Here is a 25423-nt window from a genome sequence, read left to right as displayed (position 1 = left end):
CTATTCAGGAACCAATATCGCCTATTTAGGCACCAATATTGCCTATTGAGGCACCAATAGAGCCCATTGAGGCACCAATAGAGCCTATTCAGGAACCAATATCGCCTATTCAGGCACCAATATTGCCTATTCAGGCACCAATATTGCCTATTCAGGAACCAATATCGCCTATTCAGGCACCAATATTGCCTATTCAGGAACCAATACCGCCTATTCAGGCACCAATATTGCCTATTCAGGAACCAATACCGCCTATTCAGGCACCAGTATTGCCTATTCAGGAACCAATACCGCCTATTCAGGCACCAATATTGCCTATTGAGGCACCAATAGAGCCCATTGAGGCACAAATATTGCCTATTCAGGCACCTGTAGAGCCTATTTTAGGCACCCGTCGAGCTTATTAAGGAACAAACCGAGTCTGATAGACATCTAAAGAAGCTGGGAACTCAATGCAGTCTTATAATGATGGCACTCGTAGAGACCATTTAGAAACAAACAGAGTCTGATAAGACATATCTGACGAAGCTGCAAACTTAAGTACAGTATTACAGTGATGATAATGGTCTGTTCGACTCACTTCCAAGTCAACCTCCTGGAAACCATTATCCTCTTTCCCCAAATTTGTGGATACTAACTTTTGCAAATATATATAATTATATATAAGCAATATCTTCTTATTCTGGAAGATTGGGAACTCCTCAAGTGGATGCACTATCTGCTCCCAAAACTTGATCAGCAATTGTCAAATCAAGTTTCCCTTTGAATGAGATATTCTGTCCAAGAAAGGGACAAGGTCCAATGTTCATTGTTTGCCTTGACTTCTAGAATGCCACTGGCCCCATGTATGGTGCCCCTGGTGTATGATTGAGGTCCAACTTATGTGATAACCATGCTGCAAGCTTTACCTGCTGGCAGAGCAAATGCTTTTCTGTCTATTTTGAGACATCAGACAGATAAATAGAAACTTAATTTTACCACAGTAAATTTGTTCAAAATTACAACTATGGCTCTTTTTGTTTTCTGCAAACAGAGTGTTTCTTGCAGCCTGAATCAGGTCGTAACCCTTGCAGAGCTACCCTCAAGCTGTCACCAAAAAAGGGAGATGAAAAGATATGGCACATTATACAGTCAATAGTTTTCTAAACAAAGTTATATAGTTCCTTCTTTTGTAGCAAACATCAAGGAGACAGCTTGACCAATTAGCAATCCACTTGATATGTGTATTTGCACCGTTCCAAACTTAGTTGCCAGAATTAGCGTTGACGACGGTCAAAAGGTGAAGTCAATTAGACTCGCACAGTACAATTACTCCTAGCGCCTTGTGACTTAAAAATCGCCCCAAAACCGTACCGTGTATTCTCCACATCATTGCGGGTTCTCAGAAATGAGCCTTCGGTTTTTAATATACCATCCCTATATGTCTCCACCTTTACCCACGTATCGGGTCAGGAGGCTCTTGTATTATTCCAGCACTTCATAGGTTACCACGAAAAGGATCTTTATGAAAGATTTCCCTTTTCACGACACGATTTTTTTCACGGAAGCTCGTTTTCCTGGTACCAAAAACCTAGGACCCATGTGTCTAGTGATAGACCCGATCAAATGAAGTTCATTGTACCGAACCTTTCCAGACGGAAAACATCAGTTGCTTAAAAGCGTCGCTTTTACCAGGAGTTTTTATGTCAAGTACATTTTTTAAGGACTCGTTCATTTCAGTTCTCGTTACGAGTTTTTCTCAAAATTGACTATTTTTTCGTACGGGAATATGTTCCGGTTCAAGACCCGCCCATTCGGCCTGTGTTTGGCCCTACAGAATTGATTAAGCCTCTTTCAACTTTCTTCAAGTGAAAGTCTATTCAAGTCCTTATAAACCTTTGACTTCGGCAACTAAGGAAGTCGTCAAAACACTCTGAAGTGGCTCTCCACCAGTCTTAAGGTTTACAAGTAACCTTGGAAAATCAGTCATATTCCAACATCGGTGCTTACCCTCTTACTGGGTTTCATAATTGTTTTCAATGTTAGTGATTTTACCATTCCGTCAGGAAAAAGCAGCAAGATTCTACACTGTTCTCACTGTCTGCTTCGCGGAATATCACATCGCGAAGCCCATGGCTATCAAATCTTATCGTTCTGATTCTACTAGCCATTTGGCAAATGCCTGTATATTTCTCGCCTTTTGCGTTCCGGTCCTAATAAAAGCCTACAAGTGAACCTGGCGAATACCCAAATGTTTATTTGTTTGTTTGTCAGATCGACATTAAACTCAGAAACTTAAGACAGTATCCTGTCGCATTTATTTCACGTTTAGAAGCAGATGACTGCAGATCATGAGAGAAGAAAATCGCTTAAAGGGTTTTCCATAACCTCAAAGTTTACATAAGTTTACATTACATGGTGTAATGTAAATTGATTATTATAAATGCGTTTTTGGCGTAAAAAACTTTCCCTCATAGCGAAATGTGGACAGTTTTGCAGTGCCAAATTAAATGGAATGCGTGAAGTCCTTGTTTTTAAGCGACTTGAGTAATTCAATTAGTTGCTATTATTTTATACCACTTCAAGCATATTTTCATTCAGTTTTTATTTTAAAGCTTGGGCTTTTTAATTATAAAAAAAAACAACAAAAAAAAACAGAAGTTTTAACTAAACAAACTTCTCCTTCGAGAAAACGACATCTGCTATGAAAGCAAGAGGGAAGTCTGGGTCCACAATTATCCAAAAAAGTCGTTTTAAATAATAATAATTATTTATTTTGGTGTATGTCACGTATACCAAGTTTATTGGAACCCATCTATTTTTTGCCAAGCAAGGGATTACGGTATCACACCGGCAAATGTTACGTTCTTGAACATAACACAAGCGTATCTGTAGCCTATCGAAACTGCCGTTATAACTTACTACACCGCGGCCTCACTTGCCGCGGCAGACGTCGGTAAATCCAGAAAAATCCGCCCGCGCCGCGTCTGTCGGAGTTCCTAGGCGAAATCGCCTTGAGCAAAACCGCGGCAAATGGGTGTATGTTTTCGGGCGGTAGTACACACGTTATTCATTGTTATAAAAAGCTACTATAGCCCCTAACACTTTAAGTTCACCCAGCCAGGAAGTTGTTCTCCCTGAGTTTACATTTATCTCAATAAGACCTCAACTCTCCTAACGGAGTTTTTTTTGCGGTGTCTTTCTTACTCGCTATATGTTATATTATGCTTAGAAAATCTGATATTTCAGGCTCGATTCAGACAAACCTACAGAAGCATTTTTTGCCCGTCTTTGACCAAGGCAAAAAGCTTTCTCCCAAATAATGTCTTGAACGCTATTTAGTTATTTTATCTTTTTAGGAACATACATTCTGTCAACCGTTTAGTTGTTAATTTCAATTAGACTGCCCCACAAACCGTTATAACGCATTGTGGGCTGGCTAGAAAATTTTTATGTGTGCAGCAGGAATAGACAGTCATATTTAAAAGCTATGCTAGTGTGTGTTGCTTCTACAATAGCAGCCGCCAGTAAATTTCTCACACTTACTTTTTGCATTATATGACCTATTGGTCTTGTGCTTAAACTGCATTCAGCACATTTTACTGTTATCCCATGTTTAATTTAAACCTTGCTATGGAGGTTTTTTCCTCAAGGTAGATGTAACAGCCGTTCTACACTGACATCGAGGTTTTTCCTCTCATTTAAGTTTACTTGGAAACTGGCTGTGTTATGATTTTTTAATTGCTTATACAAGTGGCGTTAAAAACTACCATTTGTTTTCTCATATATTTTGAACGGAGTCTGTGAAATATAATGAGAATTATACTAGGGCCGCCAAGCGGCCTGAAGTAATAATTCGGATTATATAAACAGACGAAGTGAGAAATATATGAGGTTCCCACCCTTCACCCTTCCCTGGTGTATTTATAGGGTGTTGCTTTGCCTGTCTATTTCACGGCGTCAAAAAGCCAGCGAAGGATCATGGGTCCGCGGGACCTAGGCACCAGGGCCTTATGGGTAGACCCAGGCCCTTGTTTTGCTTTTAAGGGGGTACCCCTTATATTTTTAGCGTTAAAAAGTGGTTTGAAGCACTAACTGGGAAATTCCTACCATTTGTTTTCTCATATATTTCTCACTTCGTCTGTTTATATAATCCGAATTATTACTTCAGGCCGCTTGGCGGCCCTAGTATAATTCTCATTATCGTCGTCAAATTTCCAGTTATTTTGCTTCTTCCATTTTCTTTCACCGCTATTCCTGAAATCGCTGGATTTCTCGAGGGCGGTTCTTTCTCCAACACTAATTTCGTCGAAGGAATCTGTCTCGAAATTTTTTCTGTGCGGCGAAACTCCATTTTTCCAACAGTCAGTAGGGTAATAGTCCGTCTTGTTGTCCATTGTGAAACTTTAAATCGCGTTCTGTTTTCATGAACGAGTTTATGAAACGAGAAGTAACAAAAGAGACAATTGAAATTTAAGCCAAAACTAGTCTTGTTGGTGGAGTTACGACATGTACAACAAAGTACATGTACGACATGTACAACAAAGTACTGTACAATTTAATGTTGTTTAGCGGGAAAGCGCTCGCAGGCGACAGCCGTCTGTTTTGTCCACATTCATACAAAAGTTTTTACGAACTATTTGGGGCAATTAACACTTCAGAGATAAAGCAATTTAATTAGACAAAACGTTCCACCTTTTAGAGTTACAATGAAAACTGCTGTGGGCGGAGTTAAGAACACAGCCTTGGAAAATAATGCAATTAAAATAACAGAACAGTGTTTAAACATGTTAAGCAAAAGTGAATGAGATGTTAAGTATTTTGTCGGAATAATCAGAGACTTTGTGGAACCCTAAAATTAGGCCAAAGGATTTAGCATTAGTATTTTTGCGTAGTATTGCCTTTATTACAAGAAAAAAAGTTGATTTTTTACTTCATTTTTAATAGACGCTTGGCGAGAAAGCTTCACAACACAATTAAAACTGTAGCACCTTCACTTTATTCTACATAGAAACTGCACTGACAAAGTTATACTTGTAAATGGACTGTAAATCAGTTGTCCACGTTATCTTACAGGTCTAACACAATTTGTATATTATTACTATGTATTACAAAAGGTCATAATGCAAAAAGCCACATCCCCAAAGTCAAGTTTAAGACATACAATTAACAACAAAAAGTTTTTTTTTGTACAAACTTAATTACACAAGACAGACATTAATGCCAATTTTATCTTCAAATTGTTTTAAACCAAACTTTTCGGTGTCTTGCCAATATATATGACACAGAAATTTCGCGATGGCAATCACATCCGGAAATCAGTAACGAAAAACCTTGTGGAAAACACTTTTTCACGAATAACGAACCTTGCTATAACGAGCAAGTCCCGTTGTCCCAATGACAAAGTTCACAACGGACAGTGAAATTATTTTCAAATGAGAGTAAGACATTCTTATGCCAGATATTTAGCGAGATTATTTTGCTGCTGTTTGCGGAAATTGTTATCCTTAGAGAAAAGAGTTATTTAGCAAAAGCATACTACAGATAATTCGCTACTTCCGATCACATTCATGAATATAAAACGATCACACTTGGTATGTACTAAGTTCCACTGTACAACATGGAACACACTTCAAAGAATTTCGATGAAATGTCCACGAAAGGAACCTTTTAGATCACTAGCAAGCCAATTTCAACAAATAGCTATGAAGTTGTATATGTTTACAAAAGATTTACAAAAAGCACAATATAACAGCCGTTTACTGCAATGTTCGTTCTCTGTTGGGTAGAGAATTTTTAAATAAGGAACACATCCTCTTCTGTTACCATTATATGATTGGCATCTTGCATGGCTTGTAACGCAGACTCGATTTCTTCGTCACTGAATGCTTTGTCGCGCTTCAATGACTCCTTGACTCTGGACAGCGGTAGCGTCTGAACATGCGCCGACGTAAAGGCTGCCGACAAGGCCGCTTTGAATTCACCGAGTCTGAAACACATACAATAAGCATTGTTACATACAACAAAATTTCCTTTGTCTATTGTCTTCTTCCTATAGTTTCACATTATTCACTGTTGTTTCTTTAGTTTTTTTCAACTCTGAATAGACCTCTTTAGCTACGTATGTACATTGCCCAATGTAGATCATGTGATGCTCTCCAGAGAATTGTTCCTTTGTCTTTCTGGAAATTATTCATTCATTTCCACGTGAATTTGTATGAATTGAAAGAAATAATTCTCAAGGGTAGCATCACGTGGTCTACAATGCCAAAAACCCAGGACAACAAACAAACGAAGTTGGTGGAAACTAAAGAGGACTCTATTCACCATCGCACTCAGGGTTCCTCCAAGCTTTCCTCCTAACTTTTCCGTTTTTTATTTTTGTACTGTATACTGAAGGATTTTTTTAACCGTGTTTAAATAAAGTTATCTGATCTGATCCCGCGATATTTTGTTAATTGTGCCCTCCCCCAACCCCTTCCCCGCCCCAAGTAATCCCATGAGTACACACGCGGATTCTCTCGGCCCAAACCAACCTCTTTTCAAAGTAAGCTACTACGAACGAACAATTGAAAAATTTGGATAACGATTTTCAAGATGATGATGTTTATAATGATAATGATAAGGGCTACAAAGCGGAGACTGATGCCAGTTATAATTTTCATCTGAATAAACAACATCCACCTTTCACTTCCAAACTGTGAAAATTTAATCTTTTGTTACAATTCTTTGAACTCTTTGTGCTCGTCACGCATCACACGTTGAGGAACGCGTGACGAAGAACGTGTCACGCGTTAAGGAACGCGTGACGAACCCAAAAAGGTTACGGTATAGGGTTTACCTGTCAGCTGAGAGGGTAACAGTAGTTCTGTCTTCAGTTGTATCCATGGCCTCTTCAGTGTCACTTGTCTTAGCTGACCGACGGCGTTTCATTTTCTCAACAACAGCTAAGGCAAAACAAACAAAAACATTCAGAATGCTACCGTACGTTCTTGGGAAAATTAAACCCTGTAAAGCTTGTTTTGCACTACATTTCTGTACAGCATGCTCAGAAACTTGTGCTGTTCATGTAAGACTGTATAACTTGCTTCATATCGTTACGCTTAGAGATTTTTACTGTGGTATTCTTGTACGCGCCTAACTTTTTTCAGGTTCAAAATCCTTCCAAAGATAGCGCCACACATTCTGAGCGCAAAATTTATTATTGTAAAAAAGCAACCCCTCCCTCCTCCCCCCCCCCTCCAACACACTTACGCCCGATGTACCCGAACATAACCCAAACAAAACGGCTCTTGGACAATAGAAGTTCATAGCTTATTATCGCACTTTTTCAGAAATTTTCTTCATCTTTCGCTAAAATTCTTAGTCGAATCTAAAAGCCAAATTCTTGACGTTGTTTTCAAAACTTACCTCCTGTTTCTTGCTCTCCTTCATCGCTATCAAAATCGTAAGGATCGTGGCCTTCTTCGCCTTTCTGTTTTTTCGCGACTTTTTGTTTCTTGGTTTGCGACTTGCTAGCTCTGCGGGAAAAGATAAAAAACAGCTCTTCCCAATACGATCTCAATTTATTAATTTAAACACAATCTGGAACCGGTTCCCGTAAATTTATTGAAGATAATCATTAAATTAACAATGCTGAATTATTAACTTTTCAGTTTATAATTCTTAAAAGAATTTAGCTACCAAGGAAAATCTCACCTCCATCCTGTAAAAATACACAATATTTTTGCATGCGAAAATATCAATGACGTTTGCGTAAATCGAGTGACTGGAAAATCATTGTTGACATATTGTCAGAACAGTAATGTCAGGAAATCTACGGAAAACGTTCTTGAGCAATCATGATGCGTGAATAATCTTCGGGAAGTCTTTAGAAGAACAGACACAAATCTTCGGAATTCTTTGGAAAATTCTCGGAAGTCAAAAAAGCCAATTATCAATTTATCTTACGTCCTGGCCGTTCTCTGTTGTGATTGGCTAGTTTGGCTTTCTTCTTCTTCTTCCTCCTCTTCCTCTTCACCAGACTCCTCTTCAGAATCTTTCTTTCTCTTGTTCTTTTCTCTCTTTTCCACCTGATCAGAAACAGAAGCCATGTGTTAAAAATAGGAACTCTCTGAAAATAAGGGAAAAAAGTGTCTGATTTTTACGGTGAGCACATGAAAACCGTGAACACTCATTATACTTTGAAGAAGGAAGTAGAGGAAATAGTTGACGAATTGCTCAAGAAAAAAAACCTGCTGCTTCATCTTTATACATTTATTTATATTCCCTGCAGTTTAAACTATCATTCGATGGTTTTCTGTCGAAATTTACATCAGTATGCAAAATAGAGTTTAGTGTTCACGGTTTTCTGGTTCACCCTGTAATGTAACTTAAAAAACGTCGATTCCCAAAATATTTGTTATTTTTATCCATCCATCCATTATTAAATACTGCAATAGGAAAGATCTACCAGCACTTTACCGACAAGTCGTCACCTTTTTGGATGCATTACAATAAAATGTACATTACCTTGTGAAAGTATGCAAACGACACCATATCAATGGCAGCATTGGCGTCATCCTGAAAGGTACACCAGGTTGAGGTCTTAAGTATATTTTTGTCAATAGAACAAACATATACTTTTTGATAAGGCAGTTCTGCGCGTGAGGCAATCCGAGGGCTGGCTTGGACCTGCCATACAATTCCTACCTAAAACTCTTGTGAACTCAACAGGTTATAAAGCTAACAATAAAAAAAAAAAAAAATAAAAAACACAAAAAAATAAATTTTATATAATTATTTTATCAAAAGGACAGAGAACAATTTGAATAAAGAACAATTAGGTTTCAGCAAACATTTCGAACATTTTAAGTTCTATGGCTGGCCAGAAGCTTTGGATGGTTATTATGGTGCAACAAGCTTTATCCGATATTAGATGACTCTGAAATTTCTATGTTTTAGCAAATACCATACAACAACAGTAAAAGTATTCACCTCGTCGATAACTTTACTCATTCTTGCCTTGGCATGAGCAGTTGCCAAACGGATCATTGTTTCCAGGGTTCGTGCAGTAACAGGCATGGTCTGAGAAGAAACAAAGTTCTGCAGGGTTAAAACTAAAACTGAAATCACTATAAACCGTGAATGTAATTATTATTTAATAAGTAAAAAAATAAATAAATATTAAATAAATATTGATAATTAAATGATTATAGAATTTAAATCAACTGTCAAACGATATCTTAGATTTACACAATCTTCTGAACTAAGTGTGTTGAATGTTCCTTAAAACAAAGCCACAATTCTTGCGTTTTATGTCTTAAGGTTGTTAATTAAGAAATGTCAGTTGTTAAGTATACCTTAGCCTTCTCGTTTCCAACATTTTCCTGATCTCTCAGTGCAGAGTAACTTTTGGAGATCTTGTCTGCAGCTTCTTTTGTCAAACGAGGCTAATGCAAAATGTAGAAAGCAGGGAATCATTAAACAATGTGTTAACAACCTCACTCAACACTTATATAATAGGGTGGAGATGTAGGTTTGACATATTAAATAGAGACACACATAGGTACAATAATAATTATTAAAATGTTTTTCGCCTTTTTGGAAATTCAAAATTGTGATCCGAGGCATAGAACTGCCCCACTAAAATAAAATGTGAAATCATTCGAAACCAAGAAAAAAAAACACTGTGGAAGAGTTTTGGGCGAACCAAACTTCATTGAAAAACAAGCGTGAGAAAAATAACCCCCCAGAGGGAGGTGAAACACTCAAGGAGAGACTGCAAAATATTAATGACCTTTGAAAAGAAAGGATTACAATATTGACCCAGTAGAAACTTGACACTGACAAAAGCCATTACTGATGACAAAGGCGGGTGTGTTCTGTCACGCTATCGCATGAATATATCGCGTGAGAATATTTATCGTTTGTACTGTTACGCTAGCTGTCGCGTGTCGATCTTTTGATTGCATGCTTTCCGCTCATAATCATTTAAAGATAGTTATCTGTCACAATATTCTACTATTGGACAATATTATTAGCTTAGGATTTCCACAAGAACAATGAACAATCTATAATTTTAAATCAGTTCGAGAAGCTATCATACACGAGCCCATGTAAGTTCTTTCTGTTTTTACCTCGCTAATAAATTGTTAAGCATATCGACGGTTTGAGGTTAGACTACCATAAATTATCGGAGCCAAGATAGTATCGGCCGAGGTATTGGAACAGGGTGTCACTAATTAACAGGCTTCTTGAACTGCACAGCTAGTTCTCTGGGTCCTATATATGTGACATTTTAACCGACACTCCACTACTTTGAGAGGTTTAGAAATGAGTGAACACTAACCTTGATGCTCTTGGCAACATGAATGTACTTCTTCATAAAAGCCATGGATACATATCTTTCCCTGAAAATGCATTCAACAATCACTAATTATGTTTGTCTCAATTATTAACTGTATATCTCCTCTGTAACAGCCCTTAGCTAATTAAAGGTATGCAACAGGGTTTTATTTTTCTTCTTTAAGCCCTTCCACTCCAAGTAGAATTTTTTTCTCCATTTTGAGAGTAGCTTTGCAGAACACTAATATAAGACTAATTTAATTTAGGGCCACACAAGATACTGGGGGTTTTTGCCGGGGGGAGGGGGTGGTTGGCTACAGAGGATACCATAGGTCTCTACTTAGCAGTGGAATCTTCTTCAGACCTGCCACCCCTAGTAGTACTTGAGGCTGGCGCCAGGGTCTAATGAAGAAACCATGGGTTTTCTATTAGGGTGGCGGAGCTAGGGTTGGAAGGGCTATAGAAGATACCACATACCTCTTTCAAGGATTGGGGAGTGGGGAGTGGGGAGGGGGGGGGTGATAGAGACAGAGGGTCCCGAAAGTAGGTTAAGAGGGATATAGAGACAGTTATCCCTAGCGAAAAGGGACCCAGGGAGAGTATTCAGGATTTCAATTGACGGGGAAGATCAAAGGAGTTTTTTTTGGCAGGGGGGGGGGGGGGGGTTCAAATTTTTATTGTTATTTTTAAGTAGGGATGTAAACAATCTGGAGGTGCCTTGGCTTCTTAGTTCTGTGAATAAAGTACAAACAAAAGGAATTTTGGGGGTTATGTTGGAAGCCCTAGGAAATTTTTTTGGGTGTTGATTTTTGCCTCCATTCAATGCTCCCCATCATTTCATGACATGAATTAATTATTTATAAAGTGTAAGCGAACGTGACTCTTGGCTTTGAGCGGTGTTGTGTTACAAAGATGCGATTTATAAGGGTTTGTATGGGAACTTAGCGATTTTGATTCAAAAGGTATAAAAAACGCTTTAAAACGACCGGATCATGAGACGCAGGCAGACAACAAAGAGCAGAGCACAACATGGAAACAAGGTACGTCTATTTTATTTGTAAAATATTTAATTTTATACCTTTTGAATCAAAATCGCTAAGTTCCCATACAAACCCTTATAAATCGCATCTTTGTAAGACAACACCGCTCGAAGCCAAGAGTCACGTTCGCTTACACTTTATAAATAATTAATTCCCGCAGTGAACTTGGGCGGCCTGTGGATCAAGTTGAAAGGTGACAAGAAGAAAGAAAATCATCAAGAGTGTTTGTTGCCAAAGTTTTAACTGCACTTTATGCTTACACAAAATTATAACGTTTTTTAGCTTACTTGCGGTCTTTTCGTTGCCCATGCAGCATTGCATCATGCTTCTCAAAAATGGGCGTGTCTGTCTCTTCATCCTCTATGTCAGGGTCCTGTGTGGCCAGTGTTTCTGCTGTTACTCCAAATGGCAAGGCTAACAAACAAATAACAATCAGCATAAGCAACCATTATTAATACAAAAATTAATAACAGTGGCAAACAGTTGCAGCAATCAGACACCTGGTTTAATTGTTCACCAGTTAAAAGAAACTTACTGTCAGTAGTATTTTTAAAAAATAAGATTGGAGCCAAGGTTTATAGTTTCTTGATCACAGTACATTAAACTATTTTAAAATTCTCCCATGTAATGTAATGTTTAATAAAACTCATTGCAGTAAAAACTGAATTCCAGAGTAAAATACAAGGTAAAAAAAAGTAAACTATTAATTACAATATATATATATACAATATACGGTTCTATTATAAACAAGCTAGTTCGAGATTAATAGCGAGAAGTGACGAAGTCCTGAAAACGCTTCGTTCTGCAAGACTTGATGGTGCTACGACTTGTGCCGGATCTTAAATCGTAGTTATGTACAATCTCCCCACGTCGAGGCAAAAGAAAATGAAGAGGGCCATTTACATCCTGAAGTTTATGACATGTAATATAAAAATACGAAAAGTGGCAAGGAGAATATTGATGTTGACTTAATGCACTTACCTTCTCCTTCTTGTTCTCCTGGTTTTCTGTATCTGTGCATCCTCAGGACATGCTCAGAAATTTTGCGATCATTGTCAGGGTTCATCTAGAAAACAAACAGAAAATTAGGTAACTATACAACTCCAAATTCTGTACTCAACAAGCCATCAAACCATATGAGAAAATAGCTGGTGAAAGTTAATTTGAGAACTGTGCACCAATTCCCCCCCCCCCCCCCCCCCCTATCCTACACCTTCTCCCTTCCTATTTAGATATACCCTCCAGATCTTAATGATAAATGAATAAATATTATCTTCACTAGTTTGACTCACTTGATCAAGAACAATGAACAGCAGATCAAAACGGGAGAGAAGAGAGTCCTGCATTCCAATGTTGTCCATGGGATTCTTATACTCATCATACTAAATCAAGAGAAGAAAAATGAAAGGTAAATTGAAACACCACACAAAAATTCATTTTGACTACCTTATTAAATGAAATTTTCGCGACACATTAATTTCGCGGAATTCGCGATTCCAAAAAAATCGCGAATTTAAAGTGATGCAAACAATAAGTTAGATCTCTTTTATTTTAAATTGTACTCATATAACCTAAAGGGGGCCGGTACAGTTTTAGAGATGCCTAGATGCAATTTAAAATGGCAGCATCAGTCGTTTTCTTTTATCTCTGGAACTCAATACCACCATTTGTAAGGGACGCTAACGATCTTCTAACTTTTAAACGATTACTAGGTAAATATTTTAGGTTTTAATATTTTTAATGGTTTTAATATTTTTAACTCTTTTTAGGTGCCTATTATTATATTATACATATTATATTATTATATTAGTATACATATTTATTATATTATACATATTTACATACTTATTAGATAATTATATAATTTTGTTTCCCTTTTATATAGTTTTGCGTTGAGGCACACGTTTTAACGAGCGCTTGCGCTCCTAGGTGTCGCGTGGGTAAATAAAGTATTGTTGTTGTTGTTAAATAAAAAAATATGTGACTGTATGTTTTGGGTCTGATCTCCAAGCAAACATTTCATTTCAAGTTTTCGTTACGATCAGTGGATCAGAAAAAATATTCATAATTTCAAACTTTTTTCAGGGACATGCATTAGAAAGGTCTGCTTAATTGAATAAATCAGTACAGTATTGAGGTATTTAAGTCTTGTATATTTTGGGGGGTTGGAAATTTTGATGCCAGGTATTTTTTTTTGGTCTAAAATTTCAGGCTTATGTATTTTTGGGGGGTTGCAATATGAAGCACTGTCAGACCCCCCGTCATGTATACAGTATTTCAAGCACCCCCTGAGCAGTAAGACACTTCCTCTCTGGAACCTCTATTTTCATTCGCCCGCTGTAAACACTACCTTTATTGTTATTCAGGGCAAGGGGCATTGTTGTCACCTGTTTCTAATGTTTTAAGAACCAATAAATTAACTCGTTGGGCCATGCCAGAGTATAATATTGTACACAATATATGACAGTGGCAACGGTTAGCTGTATTCTTACCCTGCCGTAGACTGGGTTAGCAGCTGCTAGAACAGAGCAGCGAGCATTAAGCTTGGCGTGAATTCCAGCCTTGGAAATGGTGACTCTGCCCTGTTCCATGACCTCATGTATGGCCGTACGATCAAGATCACTCATCTAAAAAGAAGAACAGTGGTGTGATCAAGTTTGGCCCTTCCTCTCTTTGGTGACTTGAGTACAGGCAGAGTTTCCAAGAATAAGATATTCTAATTTGGCCTCCTCGCACAATTAAAATTAATTGTGTTTTCAGGGCTCTCATTAAGTTTTCAAGCAGCTGTTACACCCGGGGGGGGGGGGGGAGGGGGGGGGTACTCAAAAAAGTTTTATACGGGGAGGCTCCGCCCCAAGTTCTAACCCCTTACCCTTTTATATACCATTTTTGACAGAAATTGTACCCCTTTCGTATACCTTTAACTGAAAAAAGGTACCCCTTTCATATACCTAAGAGACATGGCGTGGACTTAAAATAGGACGTTTTCTTGTCATTTTTATGTAGCGCTTAATAAATTAAAATAATACACCCATAAATTGCGTCTGTTCGAAATATTTTAATTAAAGGCCTTTTTAAATAGCCAAATGACAGATTTCCATACCCTTTCATATACTTAAACTAGTGAAATCCCTACCCTTTTATATACCTGAAGCCAGAAAAAGGTACCCCTTTTGAGCGGAGCCTCCCCGTATAGGCCATTATAGGGAGTACCCCCCCCCCCCGGGGCTGTTACATTGAAGTTATCACCGCTAGCATTGCACACTGTATGCAAGTGTAATATAACACAAATTGACATCTTCACCTGTAACATTGAGTGAACTCAGCCGTAACAGGTGTTACAGGTTTGGGGGCTTAATGAAAGCCCTGGTTTTATTGCATGGTGCTTTCTTAACCCTGACTTCGTCATAATGTGCGAAACCTTTTGAGATTGGGGAGTGCTAAAAAAGATGGCTGGCATGGCATGTACAGGGCTAGCAGCTTTTCAAGTTATTCTGAACTATATATCTTGAGCTGGTTTGGAACAAGTTGCCTGTCCCTGCCCACTTCAGTATGTGATAAGACAAGGCTGCGAAGTAAAAAACATGCACATGAGCTTAGATAACTGCCAACTTTTTCTGGGTCAAAGGCGTGAGATTTTTATCCTAAGACTCAGTGCCAGGATTTCTGAAGACGATACGACCAAGTCCGAAGTTTTCCGAAAACGTCCAAAGTATTCTGAAGACGTTACGAAGATATCCCGATCCCAGTGCGTGGACGTGTTTTGCTAAACACAACCTTGTTCCCAGTGCTTTTCTTGTCAAAACTCTGAGATTTCGGGGAAAGTATCGTCATTTAATCATTTTATATGGAGTTTTCGTTTCTCACATTGGTTTGAGTTTACATATTTTTGGAAAGTGTGTCGGTTATATATGATTGTAATAGCTCAAATTTTTTGACTAGGCGTGAGAAATTGGTTCGTAAGCGTGAGTTGGCGTGAGATCAAATTTTTCAACTCGCAGGCGTGAGACTCACGCCTAAGGCGTGAGAGTTGGCAGGTATATGCTTATATTTTACAGCATCCCTAGTTGCTCAACGCTTCAGAAGCTGGTGACAAGTGCATGCACCAATGAGCTGTCCAATCTAGGCAAAGGATGACAAAACAAACTATAAACCTCTACCCTTGTAAAAATTTTACCGCGATCGCGGCGCGATCGCGCCGCGAATGTTGCGATCGCGCCGCGACTGACGCGATCGCGCCGCGATTTGTTGTCATCGCGACGCGATCGTGCGTGACGCGATTGTAAATGAACGCGAACGCGCCGCGATAGTTGCGATCGCGCCGCGAATGTCGCGATCGCGCCACGATTGCCGCGATAGTCGCGATCGCGGCGTGATGAGTGCGATCGCGGCGCGATTGATTACCACCGCACCGCGATTTGGGGGGCTGGAATAAATCTCGGGAAGTGTTCCCGGCGAGAACTCACTTCTCGATCACCGGGAGAAAGTCAATATGCTTTGAAACTCTCACAAATCATGCTGTGGTCGTAACGCAAATCATGAGTTGTATTGATGAAATAAACTTTAAGTACTAATCAAAGTAGTTATAAAACTAGTTTGATTTAAAATGGCGAAAAACATTTTATTACGTGACGGTGAGCCGTGAGGACGTGATTCCCACGAGAAAAGTTTTATTTAGTTTTAGTCTAGACGAACTGGCGCGACAAAGCGGCGCGTGATAATGAGTAAAGATAAATTAAAAGATAAGAATTTTTATTTCTTAACAGTCCGTTTTTTAATCTTTTCAAACACTTTGTTTCTTTCTTTTCTTATCTTTGAGGAACCTTAATACCTTTGAGCAATCCAATGACAAATTTCTGTCGGCCATTTTCTTCAAATGCAAATACAATCAGGAATTCGCTGCAATTGCGTTTTTTGCATTGAAAAATCCTCTATATGGCATTTAATTTAATTGTGGCTCCGAAGAGGCTGTCAGAATGAGCTTTTTTTAGAGCTTTATATTTACCTTCCCGTAGACCACGATCGTAGACCACACACATCGAAGTCCTTTCCCGCCTTTTGCCGCAAGGTGTCGTGAACTGAGCGTTACGATTGGCTGAGTTAGGTCACGTAGTGCATAGTACACGCAATCGCTACGCCATCGCAAGCAGAAAAGAAATTTTATTTCGGGAAAGTTGGTATGTTTTCTCTTCACAATCAGGACTGGAAAAATGTGTTCTTTTTTAGCTGCTTCTGAATAACAAGAGTTTAGAAGCGACCTAACTTGAGGGAAAAGCGTCTCTGTGAAAACTGCTAGAATTTGTTTTGTTAATTCGAGCGACAGTAATTTCAACAGCTAGCGCTTCGTCGCTTCGTCATGGACTTTGTTGACTGAACTACAGCTAAACTGTGAATATAAAAAAAATGCAAAACTCGAACAGTGGAAAGAGGAAAACATTTTGACGGTAAGGACCATTCAATGCAAAGTTGTACCTGTTGATGCTTGGGACTTAAATGTTGTATTATTTAAAAAAGCTTCGGGGGAAAAGAAAGCGCATCTTCGACGGTTCGGCCGGCCGGCTTCTTCGCAGATGCAAGAGATAGTTCGCTCGTTTGGTAGATCACATCATTGCATCTTCTTTCGCTTGAGCACGAGTAAAAGGTTAGTTGCCGTTATGTATGTGTTGTTCACATTTTACAGAAGAACTGTTCACTTATTTACTTGTAAACTAAAGACTCAATCACGCTCTCCGGCTTTGCGAAATTTAATTGTGCTCGGCAGCGAAACTGGCCGTCTTTTTCTGTAAGCTTCCGTAAATAAATGATGTTGTTTCGATACAGTCTGTGTGTTTGTTTTGTCGGTATGCAAAACGCCAAGATAATTGTTTTTAAATTTATAGATTAAGGCGCGATCGCGGCGCGATTCAAGCCAAATCGCGGCGCGATTCCCCGACCCATCGCGCCGCGATGCGAGAATCGCGGCGGCCAAAAACGCGGCGCGAATCGCGGCACGAATCGCGGCGCGATCCAAGCCGATCGCGGCGCGATCGCGCCAATCGCGGCGGCCAAAAACGCGCCGTGAATCGCGGCACGAATCGCGGCGCGATCCAAGCCGATCGCGGCGCGAATCGCGGCGCGATCCAAGCTCAATCGCGGCGCGATCGCGCCAATCGCGGCGGCCAAAAACGCGCCGCGATTCGCGGCGCGATCGCGGTAAAATTTTTACAAGGGTACTATTTTAACAATTTCTGTCACCTTTGAAGGTTCAACTCGAATTGGTTAATTTCAATTACCTTGTCAAATTCATCAATGCAAACCACTCCCCTGTCGGCAAGCACCATAGCTCCTGCTTCCAGACGACGCTCGCCTAAAAAAATATAATATAATGGCCTATATATAATGGCCTATACGGGGAGGCTCCGCCCGAAAGGGGTACCTTATTCAGACTTCAGGTATATAAAAGGGTAGTGATTTCACAAGTTTAGGTATATGAAGGGGTATGAAAATCAAAGGCCTGTAATTAAAATATTTCGAACACACACACTTTATGGCTGTATTATTTTAATTTATTAAGTGCTACATAAAAATGACAAGAAAACGTCCTGTTCTAAGGCTATCTCACGTCTTTTAGGTATAATTTTTATGAAAGGGGTACCTTTTCTCAGTAAAAGGTTTATGAAAGGGGTACAATTTCTGTCAAAATGGTATATAAAAGGGTAAGGGGTAAGAGCTTGGGGCGGAGCCTCCCTGTATAAAACTTTTTTGAGTGCCCCCCCCCGGGACAGGGACAACAAGAAACAGAACACATGAAGAATAAATTAAAGCTTTTTACCTGTCTCTGGGTCTGTAGTAACTGCGGCAGTCAATCCGACCCCTGATGAGCCGCGCCCAGTAGTTGGAATGGCACGGGGGGCAGAATGAAGGACATACCTAAAAAAGAGAAATTGAAAACATTGTATTTCTACTATGAGAAAAGAACTTGTTGTCGTTTTAATGTGAAGTGCAAACAGTTGGATATTATTAAAGGCTATTACATGTAACTAGCTGCTTTTTGAGGTTATACTTAAATCTCTTGTTTTCCCAAATACTTAATTGACAGTTGTTTCACCTTTTTAGATACCTTTTGCTTTCATGCTTATAAAGTAAAATAATCAATATCAAATTCTTGGTGGCATACACTGTAAGTTGGCTAACAGAAAACCCCCCCAGGGGGGGGGGGGGGGGGGGGGGGGGGGGGAGGGGGAGGGGGGGGGGGGGTGAAAAAAAAAAAAAAAAATAAAAAATATTTTTTTATAAGAAGAGGGAGGGGGGGAAAAGAAAGGGGGGGGGGTTTGTGGTTTAAAAAAGAAAAGGGGGGGTAAAAAAAAACCCCACCAACAGGGGGTGTGTGGATTTTTTCTGGAATAACCCAATACAGAAAACAAGTCAGAATCAAACAAAAGAACAAACAAATAAAGAAGCAGTTGAATGAACAAGGAGATGGACAGACAGACCTACCAGAATAAGTAACTCTTCTTACCGTAGCATCTGTGACTTGGCAGTTGATGGATCACCAATAAGGAGGACATTGATGTCACTGAAACAAAACATTATGGTTATGAGGGGGGGGGGATGGTCTTTTAAAAAAGGTTGAAAATAAAAAATTTAAGTTTTTCTCCTCTTTTTTTTTTCCCCCTTCTGGTCTCATTTTTTTTCTGGCTAAAAACTAAAAGGCTAGGCCGAAAAAATATAGCTCATTACCATTCGACACCCCTTTATGTGACAAGAGGAAGGGAAGGAGTGTTGTGTCTTCTAGCTGATTCTCCATTTTACAACAAGTACATTGCATAATATATACAAATACGCTACCCTCTAAGCCTTGTTCCATTTTCTAGGACTTTTTCTGTTCCTCCAAGCAGTAAACATAACACCGCTCTTTTGATGTATTCATGGCCATGAATTGATGGCGCTAATGACTGCGCAAGGGTTTCAAACACATCCTGTCAAAAGAAACATTGAAAATAAATTTAAAAAATTACAGCTTGTAAACAGTGATCAACATAAACTTTGTGCGCCAAAGAAAAAATTTACTGGTTTGTATAACGTTTCCTGACAAGTTTGCTAGGAGTTAAGGGCCAGCTAGTCCAGGTGCTTAAAATAATTATTCCTGTAACAATACCTTCTTGCGACGGCTGAATTTCTTGATGTTTGAAACATCACTTGCAGAGAAATTTGGAGCTATTTCCTTACTCATCACATGGATGTGGTTGGCAATTAAAACAGTTCTGTCAAAAAACAGCAAATAAAGTTAGGGTAAATCATGGCAAGCTAAGTGACACACCCTCAAGATATGGCTTTAAGGACTGATTTTCAGAAATGATAATTTCTTTGCACATTTTTTGTTTGCAAACGTGTCTCTGATAGGTGTGAAAATTCAAAACCGAGCGGCAGAGACACCGCATGGCTGTCATGATCACAGATTTTTTCAAGCACATCTCCTTAGTTTAGGGAGACATTTTATTTTTTCAGGCAAGACAAAAGGTTCAACATCATCCCTAGTTCAGCAGGGGTCGTCACAAAGTGCGAGGCAGCAAGGTGCGAGATCAATTCTGGTTAGCCTAACTAGCACTTCGGTTAGCCTATATAGCACTCTAGTTAGCCTACAGTTAGCTTAGGCAGCTTGGGTTGCTTGGAGTAGGGACTTCTGCCTCGCATGCATATGCCCTGCTGCCTTGCCTTGCATGCCTCACTGCCTCGCACATTTGTAAGACTTGTTTAGCAGCCCAAGACACAGTCTAGCGTTTAGAAATTGGGTTATTGGTGAATTAGTGAAGGACTGTTTTCCAAGAGCTGTTGTTGTTAAAATTATCTTATTCTTTAAATTTTATCAGTTTATTGGCATTTTTGTTATTTGCATTGGACCATCCAAAGAATTCAAGTACAGTGAATATGATATATATGAGGTTAAATGCGATTTAACCAAGTAAAAAGCAATACAGAACGGGGTGTCCTCCGGGTCAGTGGTTACTGCCGTCGGCTCAGTGCGGGTTCTCGGACATTCAGCGTGGTGTCGGTCTTCGCCATGGGGGTTTTCAGGGTGAGTCCCCCCCTCCCTCCCTTCCCTGCTTCTTTTATAGTAATTCATTTTTCCGTTCGTTGACGGGTGTCTGTGTGTGGGGGCTCATGGCTGTTTTGTTGGGATTGCGCCTTGGCGCTTTTTCTTCGGGGGGGCCGGCTGACCTCAGTGGGCCTCCCGGTCCCAGGCACCCATCCTCCATATTTACGAGGCAGTGGTTAAAGAAAAATAAACTGTTTTTAGTTACTGTATTGTAATCAATCATCATTACCTAAAGGTCCCAGGGGTAAATCCAGATCGCTTGGAGGGCAGACAGCGATACATTCCAATGACTTGCACTCTATCACCAGGCTACAAAGACAAGACAACTTTGCTCAGATATTATAAGCTCAATATTTTCTATTGACAATCATTACTGCTTTAATTTTTGAATAAAGATCCTGACAGTGCTAACTTTACCTTGCATTTATCAACCAAGTCGTTATCAGATATGATGTCCACTGAACGGGGAAGCTGTCCTGCCGGGGCTTTTTCTGGCATTTCCTAGAAAACAAAAGGTAGCTGATTATCAGTATCAGGGGGAATACCTGTTCTTATCAGAGGAGCCAGACAACTCATCAATACTTAAGCACTGTAAACCACTTTCTGCACTGAGCATTACTAATCTACCAACCAACCAGCTTTAAAAATTTGGCTGTATTGATCTTTTTTTCTTCAAGGACTAAACATTGCCCGTAATAGTGAGCTGGTTGTCAAGCAGGGTTCAATTGGACTAGCACTGTGAAAGATGGTTTTGTTATTTTTTTATTTTTTTTTTTTTTAAGTTAAACAACAAAATTAATTTAAACTGTTTTTACCTGAATTGTAAATGTCTGATGATCTTTGTAAGTTGATAACCCATATTCAGTCTCCAGAGGGTTGCCGTCTTCATCCTAAAGTGAAAAGAACATAGGAACACATTACAGCTTCCAGTTTTGAACACCAGCTTCAGAGAGTAAACTAAAAATTAAGAAAACTAAACAACGTACAAATCATTGAATTAATGAAAATTTAATGTGTGGGTTACCTTTGTGGGGTAGACGGAGCTAGTTGGGAAGGCGTCAAGAGATGTCAGATCTGTGTACTTACGAACCAGTGTTTTCTTGGTTTGTGGACAGTAGTGGACACTGCGTACAACCTTTGGCCTCACAAGCGAGCCTGAAATTAATATAATGATCAAAAATGTGTTTTATTTCTTGACATGATAACTCTCTTGGACAACCCGTAGAGCAAGAAATAAAAATACAATAACTGAGCTTGACAGTAAATGAAGGGTATCAATATATTCCAGAAGGACACGTTGCTAATTCAGCAAAAAAAAAGAAGTTTAATAGAGTTACCCTTTGTTTCTGTTTCAAAACGAGTCTACATGCAAAACCATTTCAAAGGAAAACGATTTTCGCCTAGAGGTCCACTTTCATGTAAAATCTACTTATTTTCATTTGAATGGTTTCGCACGCAGACTCTTTTTAAAGCAGTGGCAAAGGGTAACTCAGAAATGGCCTATTCAAGGATTGCATTTTGGATAGTATGTTAGTGTACAGCAAACTTGACTTACATTTGGTCACAATTCCCTCCACACAAACCATGTTTCCAATAAAATGAGCAGAAAGTGATCTGGGTGTTACGTGTTTTGCACCAAAGCTGAAACAAAAATATTAGTAACAAATTTCGTCAGGAAAAGCTGTTTTTGTTCATAATAACAAATGATTTATTAATAATAAAATTTTACCTTCCATCAAATCCAATAAAGAACTCTTCATGTTTTTTGCCATAAGCTGTATCTGCAGAGCTTACAAATTCTTTCAAAGCATTCTAAAAAATAAAATAAACATATTTTTACTGAACTCACAAAATGTACCCCTGAGAGCTATAAACATCCAGCATATATAGATAGTAGGAGCAGCATATATGTGACCCTCATATGAAAAGGGGGCTTAACGTAATTTCTCACAAATGTGTTCAAACATGTTTCAAATGCATTTCAGACAGCTTATAATTTAGTTATTATAAGTAGAATCAGTACTGAATAATTCTATTATTTTCAAGAAAGGAAGTTGCCTATTTAAATTATAAATTATTTAATTATACTTTACTCCATATATGAGCAAGTTTTTAAAGTACCTGAAATGCAATTAACTCTTCAAAAGCATTGTTAAGAATCCTGATGAAACAAGAAAAGAAAATTCATTAGTCGATATCCTCATAACTGTGGGTGAGGGGAAGGGGGAGGGCAGGTTTCCAGGCAACAATTCTGACAAGTCTTCATGCTAGTCATTACAGTCCCAAAAGAAAAATGGCCAGAGCTCGGAAGCCCAGGGGGTACTCCCTTGTAAATGACGGGGATGATCGAATGGAGGCAAAATTCAGGACAAAAAAAATCCCTAAGTCTTCGGACATTACCCAAAAAAATCCCTGGACCAAAAATAACCCCCCTAAAAATCCCTTGCTTAATTACCCTTAAATTGCCAGAAGGGGCAATAATATAACGCAAAGAAAACCATAAAAAAATTGAACGATCGTGTTTGTTTATTCATCATACCATATAAAATACGCCAAGGCCGCGCCAAGGCACTTTAGTTCGCTTTTAATACCCAAAAAATTCCCCTATTTAAATTTTTTTTTTTTTTTTTTTTTTTTTTTTTTTTTTTTTTTTTTTTTTTGAAAATTTTTATTTTTTTTTTGAAAAAAAAAACAAAAAAACCCAAAAAAAAAAAACCCAAAAAATGGGTGGGGGGACTTTAAATCAAGTCACCCAAAAAAATACTTGCCAAATTTTCCAACCCAAAAAAATCCTGGATTCGACAATTTCAAACCCAAAAAAATCCTTCGATCATCCTCGACATTTGCAAGCCGGAGTACCCCACCCTGGGCTCGGGAGCACGACAGTTTTTGCCTTGGAGACTGCCCAATCATTTTGCTGCTTGGAACCCTTTGCTGCAGGGCATGGAGCACGGAAACCAGAACCCCATTTTTTTTTTCAGGGGAACCAGTGACCTCGAGCCCTCTGAAGTTAAGCACACACAACGGGACTAGTTCCCACAACTGGTCCCTGTGACTTGTCCAAGGGACCAAGTCCTTTCATGTGAACTGCCCATATTCATCATCGCAGCAACCAAATTTTGGTCCTTGCGACTAGTCGCACAAATTCAAACTGGTTTGAATTCATAGGACTGGCCACAGGGACTAGCTAGTCCCATGAAATTTTACTTGTCCCCTTGTGTGTACTGTTTGTGCAACTAGTCCCTGTGACTAAAATAAAAAATCAACCAATCAGAAACCAAAGTGGTAAGTCCCTGCATCTTGTCCCTTTAAACACTACATGTGACTTATCCCTGTAAACAAGTTGCACACTAATAGGCTTGACTAGTCTCTTTGTGTGTAATAAGTGTCTGACTAGTCGTAGGGACTAGTCCCTGCAACAAGTCCCCCCCCCCCTCGTGTGTGCTGACCTTTAACTCTTTATGGGACCCCCAAGTCATGACTAGTCATATCAATGTCACAGTTTACAGGCTCAAGATACAGAGAATTTTTAAATTCAAATGATTGTACAATCTTTGCACTTGGAAATTTAATATTTCAAAACAATAAGTTATTGTATAACAAGACAAACAGTCTTAACTTACTCAACAGCTCTTTTCTCATATTTCCTCCTCAGGTCATTGATGTTCACAATCAATCTGCATTCGTTCTTGCTAATCATGTCACGAACTTTCCCGTGATAAATTCCTTGATCCTCCTGTGACCAAAAATTCAATTTTTTTATATCATCAATTCCAATCGATTTAGATAAAACTCTTCGTAAAGCTCACAATTTGAGGACTTCATTATCATTCTAATAATGTTGCTCACAAAATGTTCAAAAATCAAGAAAGAAAAATCTGAATTTACGAAACGTACAAATTATGCAAATTTAGCTCATGTACAAGAATTAAAATTTCCCGGGAACCTCAACATGTGGTTTGCGGCCATTTCGGTGCACAAAGTGATGTGTAGCTTTCACAGTCTAACAGTATTCTATCGTGAGTGACACATAACTAGAAGTTAGAAAAATTGATTGCGGTTTAAATGTCGAATTCGACAAAGCAAGATGAATTAGAAAATTCTTTCCACAACATGTGCGAGTGATGGAAGATCGTCATTCGACTCAACTCAAAGAGCGATTTCGTCCAAGAAAACAAGTAAATCCACTTACATCGTCGTCCAAGAAATCAAGGTATTCTCTCTGAAGTTGTCGTAGATATTGTTCATTGTCCAAAGCAGCCATTTTGAACGCTAAAATCTGTCCAGAAATCAAACTATTGAACACTCCAACTTGCCTGTTCGAAGCTTCGACAATCCAGCAAACTGTTGAACCACGTGATCAGATTTCGCGCCAAAAATCCAGCTGCCATATATGGCGATGTCCTAATTTGGAAACCTGAAAGAAAAACAATATGGCGGGCGAGAAGGTTGTTCGCGATGTTTGTGGAATATATTCTCGGCTTTTTGACCACAGGGCTGTGTTGCAGAATGAATGTAAATACGTGATTCGTGAGTTTGAGGGTAAAAGAAGCGACAGAGAAGCGTTAAAGCTAGCAGAAGCTTCTAATAAAGTGAGTGAAATTCAGGATCATATTCCAGAGTGCATTCAACTGGCTGAAATGCTCAATGACGTGCAAGATCAGTTAAAAGATGCCAGACAGCGATGCCATAATATTTTGGAAAAAGAAGAACAGGATCCTAATAGAACAAGACACGAGGAAATCAAAGAACAGTCCAAGAAACAGTGGGAAGAGTTCTTAAAGGAGATGGATAAAGAGGAAGAAGCGATTGAGAAAGACTTCATGGCCAAGTCAATCAAACTTAAAGAAAAATATGGCTTGGTTAATACTATGAGCGAGTCAACCTGAAAACTGGTACACTGAAGATTCCGTTTTGTAAGGAAACAATTTATAAAATGAACTAGAGTGGGGAATTACTGAAATTGTAACAAAAATATAATAGTGTCTTTTCAAAATTTGTT

General features: G+C 39.0%; 2 protein-coding genes across 2 annotated transcripts; one reads left to right on the top strand and one right to left on the bottom strand.

The window, feature by feature from the left end:
• Positions 1-4683: 4683 nt before the first annotated feature.
• LOC144666743 (DNA replication licensing factor MCM3-like) lies at positions 4684-24823 on the bottom strand. Its single transcript, XM_078528124.1, has 26 exons — positions 24614-24823; positions 24045-24157; positions 22543-22582; positions 22151-22233; positions 21977-22062; positions 21446-21576; positions 21237-21311; positions 20839-20922; positions 20651-20730; positions 19483-19588; positions 19173-19303; positions 18844-18900; positions 18157-18254; positions 17618-17691; positions 13838-13972; positions 12638-12727; positions 12327-12411; positions 11633-11759; positions 10310-10370; positions 9321-9410; positions 8956-9045; positions 8491-8541; positions 7930-8051; positions 7390-7499; positions 6821-6926; positions 4684-5968 (listed from the first exon to the last, which is right to left on the bottom strand). The coding sequence occupies exons 1-26, from the start codon at positions 24683-24685 to the stop codon at positions 5776-5778; spliced, it is 2490 nt and encodes an 829-aa protein (XP_078384250.1). The 5' UTR covers positions 24686-24823; the 3' UTR covers positions 4684-5775.
• LOC144666745 (biogenesis of lysosome-related organelles complex 1 subunit 5-like) lies at positions 24711-25423 on the top strand. The gene has a single exon (XM_078528127.1). It carries the CDS (start codon positions 24855-24857, stop codon positions 25308-25310), a length of 456 nt encoding a protein of 151 aa, XP_078384253.1. The 5' UTR covers positions 24711-24854; the 3' UTR covers positions 25311-25423.

This window comes from Oculina patagonica, chromosome 9, assembly GCF_052425735.1.
Source record: "Oculina patagonica isolate OP01 chromosome 9, crgOcupat, whole genome shotgun sequence".
NCBI lineage: Eukaryota > Metazoa > Cnidaria > Anthozoa > Scleractinia > Oculinidae > Oculina > Oculina patagonica.
Note: the sequence above shows the minus strand (reverse complement) of the source record. Positions and strands in the feature narration are given on the sequence as shown.